Below are 12,705 nucleotides of genomic sequence, written 5' to 3'. Positions count from 1 at the left end.
TGTCTCACCAGGATTTTCTTTTTTCTTAAGCACTAAACAATTATACACTAGCTTATTAAATTGATCTGTTTTTTCAAACATTTTATAAAATAACTCCTCAGTAACATTGAGTAGCTCTATGATGAACCTTTCATTTTAACTATTGCACAAATTCACTTGAAATCAAACATTTTCAAAATATGAACACTTTCTCTTTTCTTCCCTCTCTATGGGTACAAACACTTAAATTTTGAGAGCCAAGTTTGTTTGTTTCTGCACATATCATTTTATTGTTTGTAAACAGTGACAGATTTGCACAACTCCACCATCACACAGGATAGTAGCATAACATGGTTTAATCTATTGATCACTGATAGCAGATGAGAAAAAAGTTCCAGAATAACAATTGAAAGTGTAAAAATAAGAGCCTTATGGATACTTTGACGTTAACACCCCTTTCAGACTGATGGGATCTGTTCACACCTTTCTCAGCCCTGTGCTCCTTCTCCATGACCATTTATAAATCTTTTAGACCTGACAAGTTCTGCAGCACACAGTGAGGCAGGATCTTCCTCATGGAGCTACGGGGCAGTGGTTCAAGTTCAAAAAGATTTTCACCATTCTAAAGAAACTTCTTAGCACAAGTTCAAATGCATATACATACCTTGTCCCAGGGCCCAGATAAAAGCTGGGAGAAAAAGCTTAATAGCGTTCTTCTTAGGCAGCTTCCTAGGCTGCACATTCAGAACAAAACTACACAGACTACATTTATTCCACTTGTGCAATATTAGTTCTTTTTTAGCTTATAGCATTAAATAATTTATTCAAAGATCTCTAAGTTTAAGGATTCTGTGATTGGTTACAGCACTGCTAACTCTCGTGCGAGCTGTTACGCATACTGATCCTGCCAATCTGTCTCAAAGTTGTTAGGGAAGAATCATTGCTGCAGTGAATTCCTTGTTGAAAATGTTGCAGAAAAGAAAATGGATGAAGTTAAGTTGTTAAAATCTTAGTAGGCTGCAGTAATGGAGAACTAGCTTCAGTGTTTCTAAGCCAAGTAAATATCAATAGGGAACTTCTGACATTCTGTGATTCAATAGCAAATTTAAGCAAGTTTGTGAAGCTCTGTAGGGCAATGCAGCCCTTTCTTCATCACTAAGCAAGCTACCAGACAAGTGCCACTCAGCCCCAACTCTATTATAATTATTGGTTCACCTAGGTAAATTACGGTGTAAGCTGAAAATCATGCATGTCCACTTCAACAAAAGCAGGATGAAAATCAAGAAAATTACATGGGAGAAATTCAGATCCAGTCCACTCTCCTGAATTTGAGGTGTCACTCCGCTCTGCAGGTTAAGACAAAATTTTTGCTATAATTTGCATAACATCCCCTGTAGACATAATTTGGGGGTTTTTGTTCTGCTGAAGTCCTTTCCAATTACGGTATTTAATTTCTCCTGTGAATTTCAACAAATTTTCAGTAAATTATGGAAATGAGTCAGAAAATATGACAACTGGTATCCAAAGGAGTGACACTATGACAGGAGCCTTTTGTATCTACCGCAGCTGAACACATTTCTCCTTTAATGCACTGACAATAAAATAAAAGGGAGCTCTGCACAACATAGACTACCAAACAAACAGAAGTCAATTCAAACTAAATGAAAACAATTCTTTCCCTACTTTTCCACTATTTCAGTCACAGTTTTAAAATGTTTCAATGATGCAAGATACAACTAGTTAAGATAAATTGCAGAAAGAGAGTTTCAAATCCTCAAAAGTATCTGCAGCAGAATTTGCTGACCAAGCCCACAGTCAGAAGTTAAACCACAGAGAATATAGAAGACAAGAGAGAGTATTCCAAGAGAAACTAGATTTAACTACATAAATGAGCTCTCACCGAACAAGATAACCTTTGCCTGTAAATATTGAGGGATTTTAGCCTTAGAGAAAGGATGACGGGGATAATTTAGACCTAGGATGTTTGCCTAACAGAAGTGACATGGAGTGCTGATTTATAGAACTTGTCCTACTATCCAGAAAGGTCATAGTGATCACGTTAGTTAGTTAAAAGAATAAAACCTTAAATTTTTTAAAAGTTCATAAGTTTGGGGTTTTTGCTAACACTGCTTTGGTTAATAATACCAAAGTGGATTTTAGTTAGAAGTGAAATCCCCAAATAATCAATTATCAAGCCAAATGTCCATCTAGCTGTTGTGGTTTTTAAGTATCTATGACTAAAACTTGGTATAGCTTGAGAAGATGTCCTCTGGCATATAAAGAGTGAAGTGACGTAGGGTAAGGTGAATCATTTCATGAATTAGACCTTTAAAGTAGGTCAGATGAATCACAGCTGTTGATCACCTCCACTGATTATTGACCTCCTCCAGAGATTATTTTAAGGGCAGCTGAAGCCCTTAACAGGGCTGAAGCCCTTTTAAAGGGTTTAAGCTTTAAAATGTTTAAGCTTTAAAGAGTTTAAGCTTTAATTTTTTTCTATACAGCTGAAGCCCTTAGCTTAAACATTGATGTCTGAAGGATCATAGACATCCACAGCACCAAAAGAACTAGAATGGGATCAGGCAATAGTGTGAAGACATAACCCTTTTGCAGAAGCAAAAAAACCAAGATAGCTCCCTCAGAGTTCATTATCTGAAACTCAGTCTTCTGTTGGGGCTGGAGCAAATAGCAGTCCTAAATTATGGAAGAATTCAGCAAGTCCAAAAATCTCTCTCTGTCCCCTTACATAAATAATTAACTCATGAAAGGAAGATGAGAACAGCCGTAGATGGTAATACCAAAGATTCACCTGGGCAAGAGTCCTGTGTCCAACAGGGACAGTAGTGGCAATAACGTGGGAATGAATATACAAGGCAAACATACAATCGTATTTATGCTGGCATAACTTTCCAGCTTCCAGCGGTCTGCAGCCAATACAGAGACAGTACCTCTGCTCTGAAACAGGCAACATCTCTTTTGTTTGCTCTTGGGTTTCCACCTTGTTTCTTGAAGATGAAAGCAGCAGAGTCTGTTGCAACCCTCTAAAAGGAGGAGAGGACCTTCCCCTGCCTCAGAAACTACTGAGCCTGGCCCTGGGAAAGAGCTGGAAGGGAGCAAGAGTGAGGGGGTCTGCAAGGAGCAGGGCACTTGCATTGCATGCAGAGACCACTGAGAGGGGCAGACAAAAGCAGGGCCGCACAGGTGATGGGTCCCTTTGCATGGATACTGGAAGGAACTGCACAGCGTTCACAGCAGCTCAAACCAAACGGAAGAGGAAGGACCTGCCCCACAGAAGGGGAAGGAAGTAATTTATAAATTGATTTTGTCTATTCTTTCTGACCCAGCCACTTTGAGCATCCTCTATTAAAAATAAAATCTAGTTTATATTTCAACAAAAGGTTGCTTTATTTTACTTGAAAAATCTTTTGTCTCTTTTGGGGGATCTCATTATAGTCCAAAGCTCTAGACATGCCTGCCTAAAAGTTAAAGTCAAAAGAGGAGCCAGGTACAATCCTCAAAGTGGCTTTACTTTCATCCTCTTTTCTCAGATGCTTTATCAATGCTTTATCAATAAAGTAAAATCCCATCGGGCAGAATGAAAGCACTGTAGAAGTCTTAAAGTTTGCCGTATCTGTTTATTTAAAGTCTCAGTACTAGCCTTTCATTAACATAGATATTTCACAGAATTAGACTAAATAAATTGATGAACAGGTACAAGAAAACTGAATAGGAAAGTGTTCTGCATTTTAAAAGGCAGCTAAGTATGCAAATTTTATTATTTAAATTAAAATGTCAGTTCCTCCAAATTATATTAATGATTCCAAGTTCATAATGGAAAAATTGTGTCAAGGCTGGGGACTGATAAAGAATTCTATAATCTTTCTAATTCACTCTACCAAATGCAATTAAAAGTTATTAGATTTCTAACACTTCAGCCTCTGTATAAAACATTATTCTGGTAGAAAATTAAACACTGAACTACAATCTGCTTTCATTTTTATGAGAAAAACATATTGAACAAATTTACCCAAATCATCAGAGTACAAGATGGCCTGTATTTTAGGAAATTCATTTCCGTGCACTGGAGGACTAAAATCCATAGAGACTCATGCAGCACTACTTCAGTAATGATAAATAAGTGACAGCTATCATCAAGATAGTGGAATTCAGGAGTCACCAATGAGATCTCAGTATAAGTTTGCAGGTTCCATTAATTGTTAATTGAAATTATGCATATGCTTTAATAGCATTTATTCATTAATCTGGCAGGTTTGCCTTCAATACAGAACACGGAGAAATTATACAGAACGCATACAGCCCCTACTTACTTTCCGGGTTGCAGTTGAAGATCAGCTGGTGAATAACAGACACTTGCACTGCCAACCATGCCATTTTTTAACTTATTTTACTGACATAAAGTAGGATAAAAAACAATCATCAGTTATTAAGTTTCTTCTAGTATTGAATCCAACTATTTTGCAGTTTTGAAAGAATATCTTACCAGGGACATATGCAACCAGTGCTATATGGTCTTTAGTGACCGCCCACGGTTTTTCAAAAACACTTATAGATGTTGGGTTTAATTCAAGAAATCCTACATGGTTCAGTGCCTACTTATGTGAGACAGAAAAGAGTGAAAATTGATTTCTTAAATTGCTGATGTGAACGCCTGCCTTATGTTCTTAGCCACGGTGACTTAAAATGCCTTCAAGTGTCTTCAATTTCTGCAGCTCTCTACACCTTAGTAATATAGCACTTTTGCGGTTCTAATGTGTCAGTAGACTTTTTTAACTTCTTAATAGCCAATAATCTTTATTGGCTGAAATTGCCCATTTCCATGGCAAATACACTGGGAAGCTGCCACAGCAGCTGTGGCACTGGCTAAAATGCTGAAGAAGCCTGGCTGACATGTCCCCTTTCCTAACTTCATACTGCTCCAGCACACCAGGGCTTCTACCGCATGCCAACAAGGTCTTGTTGAGTGTATCAACACTGTTAGATAATTACTTAGCCCAAGTCCACAGCAACGTTCAGGTCCTCAGGAGGCCCCCTTGTGTAAGTGTTGCTTTGCTCTCAGACTCTTTTGCAGCAAACCAGCCTGTTTCATCTGAGATAAAAATAAACCAAGGTGCAGTTCTAGAGACAATTCATTTCAGGGATCACACCTGAACAGCAGCATGGGTGAGTCTGAATCAGGTTTGGGTCTCTCTGCTCTCTACAGTTACTCCAACATTATCCCAGGTGACTTTACGCACTCAAACTCCATCACATGTACCAGATAATGCAACATATGCCCTCAGCCTCATAATCTTAAAACACGGCTCTGCTAGGCTACAAAACTGCCCTTGCTGCAAACCTAAAAATTAATTAACCCATGCATACAATGTCAAGAGGAAACACAGGGCCAATTGCTGTGCTGTGAAGATACGGCCAGTCTGCTCTGAAGGGACAATATCTGAGCAGTGTGGATACAAGCCATCTTGCAGCTCTCAGGCCTGAAGCCTGGGGATCAGTCCCTGGAACAAATGCATTTAGCATCAAAGCTGTGCCTATTAAAACACGTTGCTCTGGACACAGTAGCCCATATTCTCCCATTGGTACTGGCAATACGTAACACTGGTGTTTCCCTAAGTCCCAGCAGAGAGGACAGCCTTCTGCTACTAGTACCTTTCTAAGCCAGTCAATACACCAGCAGTGGCAGCAGCAGATATGGAAGGTCTTGTTTGCAACTTGATCACCACTGTACAGCTACAACTAGCTCTATATGGTGCATAACAAAAATGGATTTCAATGCAATATATATGATGATTTAATCAATGATTTATTGATTATGACTTATTCCTCTTTGAGACTGTTGCATCTTTCAGCCACTGGGATGGATGTACACAGTGGGGGAATTCAGATTGGATGAAAAAAACATAAATCTGAAATTCCATAACTTTCAAGTGCTCAACAGCCAAATAAATATTTTTAGCTTTTTGTAGGGCAATGCACAGATAGGTTTTATGACTGTCCTTCAGTTAAATGTGAGCTTTAATTTGGTTCTGTTTTTAGGATATGCAGAGCCTGCCCTCATACAGATATACAACTTTCTATATAAAAATCTGCACTTATAGGTATATACATAGAAAGTATGCATACAGCTACTTTCATTTCACACATATACAGTGTCTTCCTGATTTTATTTTGGGAAATGATTTATTCTAGTGATAAAGTAATGGAGACTGGAAGTTATACAAAGAGTTATCTATACTTAAGAAATAATGCCAGACTACTTTTTTATTCTTCCATGGAGTTATTTTCTGATCTCCATAATGCACCTTGGTCATTCACTCAAACCTACAGTGCAATGATGCCAAGGTCAAATTTGCTTATTCTGTAATGTTTAGCCAGCTCATTAGTATGGGAAGTCAGAAAAATGAAGTCATGAGCACCCTCTGTTATTCCTCCTGGGGTGACTGGGACATGACAGAAAACCTATTCTGAGAAACTGCTGTTCTGATTAACCTGGTGGAATTGCAGGGCCAGAGACATATGGGAAAGGGCTTTCTGAAAAGATTCAGGCTCAGAAAAATACTACTTTTTTTTTCAGGGGGTGGGGGATGTTTGTTTTACTTAGATAGAACAAAACTATGAAACTTACCAAGATCTAGGTAGATGCCTGGAACAAATGAGTTGAGAAAAAACATAAGAATAACACATCCCAGCACACTCAGGCATTTGATGAGAAGAATTTTGTCTGTTATTCTGTGCTGTAGACAGGAAGAAAAAGAATTAACTGTATTAAAGGAGTCATCTATTATGCACAGAGTTCACAAAAGCATGTGCGAAGCACAAACTTCTGTTCCTGTACTGTATATTCCTCTTCAGCATAAAAGACAGAAATATTTAAATTGAACATGAATATAAAAAACATTAATATGTGGCCCAATGTGATCTAAAAGATACAAGTAGCTAGCACCTGCTGCATATATTCACCTGTATTCAGCTACCCGCATCACAACTTCATTTCAGTAGAAGTAGGGTTGAAATGCAATTCCCACTACAGAGGGCACTCTGGGCACTCTCTGGTTTCATGGCCCTGGACAAAATCACCCTTTTTTGCACATATGCTTTGAAAACCTATAACCTATCCTAGAGGTCAGATCTTTCATGCCTCCTGTACAACTCTCATGGACATGCCAAACCCATAATGCCTATGCAGCTTCTCCATCCCCGTGCCCAGCTCCCGCATCCCTGTGCTGAGCTCCTCATGTTCTCACCCTCAAACCCAGCACTTTCCATCGCGACTCTGCTTCTCTGCTCTGATCTCACTTTCGCCACCAACCCAGGGAATCACCTTCCCCCAGCCTGAGTCCCTCTCTCGTTTCCAGTCTCTTCCACATAGTTTAAAGCTCTACTAAAGCACAAGCAAATCTCTGTTCTTTAAAAAGGTTGTCTTTTATGCAATACCTTGAAAAAGGTGTAAAACCTAATAAGAAATCCATTGGTTTTGTTCTGTTTTGGTGTGACATGTAGAATGGTGATGTCCCAGTCAAGGACTTGAGCTCCCAAACACAGGCCTGGATTCGTTAGTGATGCCAGTGAGGTGGAGAGGATATGACATTTAGACAATTAAATTTAGGTGAAATTAATTCCACTACAGAGTTTACATCTCATCAGACCCAGCTTCAGCATAAAGACTTAGGCAGTGTTAATGTGTGCACAGCAAAGAGAACAGGATTTATCCAAGTGGTTTATCCCTACTTGAATAATAAAGCAGGCATGTTACAGACAGTGTAGTAAATTAGAGTTGGTATTCAGTACATCAGCAGGAGTGTACTCTATCATCATGCATCACGGTTATAAACAACCTATTGACACCTTCCAAGTCTTTCTGGCCATGTATTAAAAATTTAAGAAAACACTGCTGAATCATTTATTGATCTTTTAAATGATATTTTTCTAAGGAACAAAAGTATAAAACCTCACAAAAACTCACAACGTGGTTCACTAACCCCATCCCACTGATAAGCCAGCCTGCCTGCCTGCCAGCTTTTCTGCTGTCATGAGAGTTATTAAATTTGCATTACATTCAAAGCACTCTCTCTGTATAAAGGCATAGGTCCACTTACTAGATACTGAGAAAAGTTCCATCTACTTACTTTTTTCTGGAGTTCCTGAATATTTGTTTCCCAGTTTTTATCTTCTTGTGAAATTTGCCTGAAAGAAAATGACACCTGCTTTTTTCCAGAGTGAAATTAGAGCTCTGCCAAGAGTGTTGGAATAAATCCTTCTCATTACAAATAGATCACCCTTACCCCCATACGGAGTAACTCATACCACAAAGGAGTCGTGGCCTTCTTACAGCCAGCAGCAAAATTCCCATGAGCGTTCACTTAAGACTCCACTTTTGTAACACGTTCCACTTATACACAAACCCTTCAGTTCATGAACAGTGGCACAGGCTTAGAAGGAGCTAGCCTCCAGAGTATGGACCCCAGTATAGGATCTGGCTATATCCAATATGTAGTCCCCTTAATAGTTTCAGGAGTTGATGTATGCCCTGTTGCGATAAAATGAGGGTCGTGTGCTAACATCAAGTCAGAACACATATATTTTACATTTGCATTTTATAATGAAGTTTTTAAGATCCGAATGACTTCATCATGTTATCAGCATAGTCAGCCCTTCAGCAAAAAGCCTTGGGGTTTGCAGTTCAGGAGTGCTGTTGTTAATGCTAATGAATTTTTACATTGCTGTAAATGTACTCTGCTGGAGGAATCCTGATTTTCAAGATTAAATATACAATTTTTATTTATACTTCAGAAGTGTCTTCTTTAGGGTGTCATAAAGTCTAACAATCTGCTATAACATTTTAAAAAGGAGGTCATTTTAACAGCCTTTTTTGTCTTTAAGTAATAACACGGTCACTCCATTCAAAGTGCACAATATCAGCAAAAATTATATAAACAAAAATAATCTTATTACTAGAAGAGTTTAAGAAATCATATATTTACATGTCCTTGTCCATACTGCCTATTTAACATGTCTATTAGTAAAAATTAATTATTTCAGTTTCACTTTAGTTTAGTCAATTCACTTTCAGAGTATTTATCACTGCTGTTCTCAGTCATCAAATTCCACAGCGTAACAGTTGTTTTTGCCAGAACATAAACAAAATAAGGTTAGCATTTTTGTTAGTCCTAGTTTATAAAAACTTCTCTTTTTCTATACATAAACAGTTAATTATGCCTACAGTCAGGTTCACACTGAAGATTTCATTATGAAATAATTTTCAAATGCAGCAATTCACTGGTGACATATTTTTCAAACTCAACAGTTCACTGAAGAACATTTGAATTTTTCAGTAAAAAAAAAATTATAGCATTTTTCTATGCTGAAGCCACTATTGCAAGAAAAAATCTAATGATGTACTTGTGATCTTTTTAAACCAAAAACTACTTGAAATTTTTAGGCCTTGAAATTTGGGTCATATTGACATATATTTTCCAGGCCTTACACATTGGTTTTGTCCTAAAATACTTTGTGTTTTACTGAGGCTGAGGGTGGTTCTTCATATCTGCCCCAACACCCATCTGATCAAGAAACAACTAAGAATACAGGTCTCATCCCAGAGAAGATCCCTGAAAGCCTTCACTTTCAGCTCTGCCTGAAATTACTAGAGGTGAGCCCTTGGCTCGCTGACCAAACAGAAATATTACCCCGACGTTACCAAAGCCACACTATCATTCCTGCCTGTAGACTGAGATGCACAGGAGCTCCCTGCCAGTCCAACAAACTGCCTGTGCCTGCAGCGTGTCCCAGCCGAGGGTCGGAGCAGGGGAGGTGGGACACGCTGGCCCCCGCCCACCTGTGAAATGTCCTCAGCTTCTTCCTCAGGAGCATCTCCAGAGTCAACACCTTCTGCATCAAGAGGCATTTCACAGCAGTCTCCTCTCTGCTGGCCGGGTTAATGCGCTGCGCAGTCAGTCTCCAAACATAGATCTCATGTTTCAGCTCTAAAAAGAAGCAAAATCACTTATCTTAAAGCAGGTGTAATGCATATGAAACCAGAGACACACAAAATACGTGTAACGTGCCCTGGACTCAAAGCTGTTAAAATGATTGGAATGGTTTCCCCACAACTTTGCACCTAGGAAGCTGCTTTTACCATTCATTTTGCAGAGCTGAAGGGAATGAAAAATAAATAGAAACTTTTCAAAATTTTAAATAAATTAATCTCAAAGTCCTATCCCAAAGAAGAAGTACTGTCTTCAAATGCTTGCGAGTGCCTTCCACAAGCTTTAGTGCTCAAATCGTATCACATTCATTTTTCATCAGAAAATAAACTGCCAATATACATTATTATACTGCTAACAAGATACTAGTCTGGGAATTACAGCAAATGCTCCTTCACTGTATTCAGAATGGACAACATGTTTCCATTCTGTGTTCATACAAGCAATTTTATCAATGTAAGACAAAACTGAAATTTAGCACTGTCTTATGGAATATCGTTTAATAACATTTTAAAGGTTTCCTAAGAGGACTTAATTCTTAGGCACTGAAAATATCTATAAACACAGCTACCATCACCTGCGTGCAGACCTGAATGATATTCGATCCTGTGTAAGTTCAGACAGACTGATTAACACTTGAAATCAGTCTCCAAAATCTTTTCAGGATCTTCAAGAGTTTTTGATTTTTTTTTTTCCAGTATTGTCAAGGCCTGGGAGAATGACTGAAAGGTGTTTGCTCCTGTTCAGGAAGGACCTTACACTGGACATGCCAAAAAAAAGCTTTGGATTTTCCAGGAAATCACTGAAGAAATAAAAGCAGAATATTCATTCAGAATCTGTCTGCACAAATACTTCCTGATGAAGCAACAGGATGTTTCCTCACCCTTCTTTCTGTTCCCCTCAAATTTCATGTTGTTGAAGATAACTTGTCAAGAATTCAAGGCTTTATATCTTAAGATCCCTGTTCAATCAGCAAATTGTTCTTATCCTAAGAAATGGATGTGGAAGTCTTTGCACCATGTATACAAACTATATGCATTATTTATAAAAAATGAATTATGTAATAACATAAGAAATATTTAAACACACTTTGATGTAGGCAGTGATATTAACATTTGCTGCTGCAAATCCCTGTGGTTCATGGTATCTACTATCAAAAAGAGTACTAAACGTGTTTAATTCCCCCCTTTCCTTTGTGACCAAGTATTTATAATAATACAGAGTGAATCATGTAAAGATTGACCATAAGAGGCAATTAGACTTGACAGAACTCAAACATTTAAGAGCAAAAGTAAGCACGTCCAGAGCCTGCACAGTTGACACAAAAAAGGGATCTGAACAGCAATTGACTCACATTTTGTATGGTTCATGTCTATAGATGAGCACACATCCATCAAAATGGTAATCTTTGCCTGAGCTTTACAGTGCAAGACCAGAAATGTAAATTCACACTATCTAAAGCCCAAAGACTGTCCCAGTTATTAAACAACTAGTGCTCAGCTAAAGTTTTTCTTCCAAGAAGAGATTCATACCTGAACACCAGATACCAAAGAGGTGCAGAACATACAACTTGGTAATATATTTGGTGATTCTTGCCGGGATCATAATCTGACACTAAATTATATTAAAACATGGATAGGTCATGCTTATCAAAGGATTCACATGACTTTGTGCAGATATATCCTGGCCACCATTTACTTTTCCATCAACATTTGTGACACACACAACTGTATCAGCAGTGATTTTCCATTCTCTTCCAGAACATAAACAAGAAAGTGACAGAGCTTTAGGCCACAGCTGATTTGCTGTTCCCCACAGAAAAAAAAAAACCTCTTTTTGAGGATTAGAGTGGATGGAAGCTGTTAAAAAAACCCTTATTTTAAACCTCAGAAACGGTGGCATTTTTTCTTTAATAAGATGGCAAGATTAAATTTTAAGTCTCTGAATTTGTAAGCACTGTAAATAGTAATTTTTGAAAGAAACTAGTGACCACATGTTTGGGGCCTGCTTCAGTTTCACAGTTTCTGGTCAATGGGGCAACAAGCTATTTCAGTTGGCAACTTCCTCCTCATAACATCCACCTTGAAACTGGTGTGAAATTGTGACCTGGGAAGTTGTTCCTTCCCATATAGATGAGCAAGACTAGATGGAGAAACGCTGGAACATGGCTTTCTTGCACACTCTCCTGTGCAACTTCCCAGGCAAAATTTTTTTCTTTGAAAAAGTTTCCTGAGCCCTTTGGGGTGAAAGAAATATTTCTATGATCCTACATGCTGCCCTAGCCTGAACGAGATAGAAGTTTTTGTATGTAACTGAAGCAGGCGAAGGGGGAGAACCCCCTCAGCAGGTGAACCGTCCTTTCTGTACTGCTCTCTCATGCAATTTTCAAGTCAATTGGACTGTAGCTTTGAAAGTGTCTCTCATCAACAGTCCAAGAGAAAGTGTGTGGTTTTGTCTTTTTCTCTGGCAAATGCTCAAGAAGCATGATTATCCAGTTTGTTATGCTGCTTTCCAATAGCTTGTCTTTGCTGCAACACCTTTTTTTATCATGTCTGTTCATCCTGCCGTAGCATTTCCCCCCATCCTTTCCAAGTGAAATTTCACCAAGGGTTTTGCTGATGGAGGAAAGTTGAATCTTTCGTCATCTAACCGAGATGCAAATCTCCAGCAGGTATTTTCCTACAAAGAATCTTCATCTTCTCTCTTTCAGAAAGGGGCAGCTAGC

The 12,705-nt window shown here is 38.5% G+C and overlaps 1 protein-coding gene across 1 annotated transcript in view; it reads right to left on the bottom strand.

The window, feature by feature from the left end:
- Positions 1-12,705, bottom strand: part of OCA2 (OCA2 melanosomal transmembrane protein) — a 180,305-nt gene that overhangs the window by 84,134 nt on the left and 83,466 nt on the right. Inside the window, exons 15-17 of the mRNA XM_072853227.1 lie at positions 9,833-9,980; positions 8,124-8,181; positions 6,623-6,731 (exon numbers count right to left, since the gene is read on the bottom strand). Of these exons, the coding sequence (XP_072709328.1) occupies positions 6,623-6,731; positions 8,124-8,181; positions 9,833-9,980 (315 nt within the window). The remainder of the gene's footprint in view (positions 1-6,622; positions 6,732-8,123; positions 8,182-9,832; positions 9,981-12,705) is intronic.

Source organism: Ciconia boyciana, chromosome 1, assembly GCF_034638445.1.
Source record: "Ciconia boyciana chromosome 1, ASM3463844v1, whole genome shotgun sequence".
NCBI classification, from domain to species: Eukaryota; Metazoa; Chordata; class Aves; order Ciconiiformes; family Ciconiidae; genus Ciconia; species Ciconia boyciana.
Note: the sequence above shows the minus strand (reverse complement) of the source record. Positions and strands in the feature narration are given on the sequence as shown.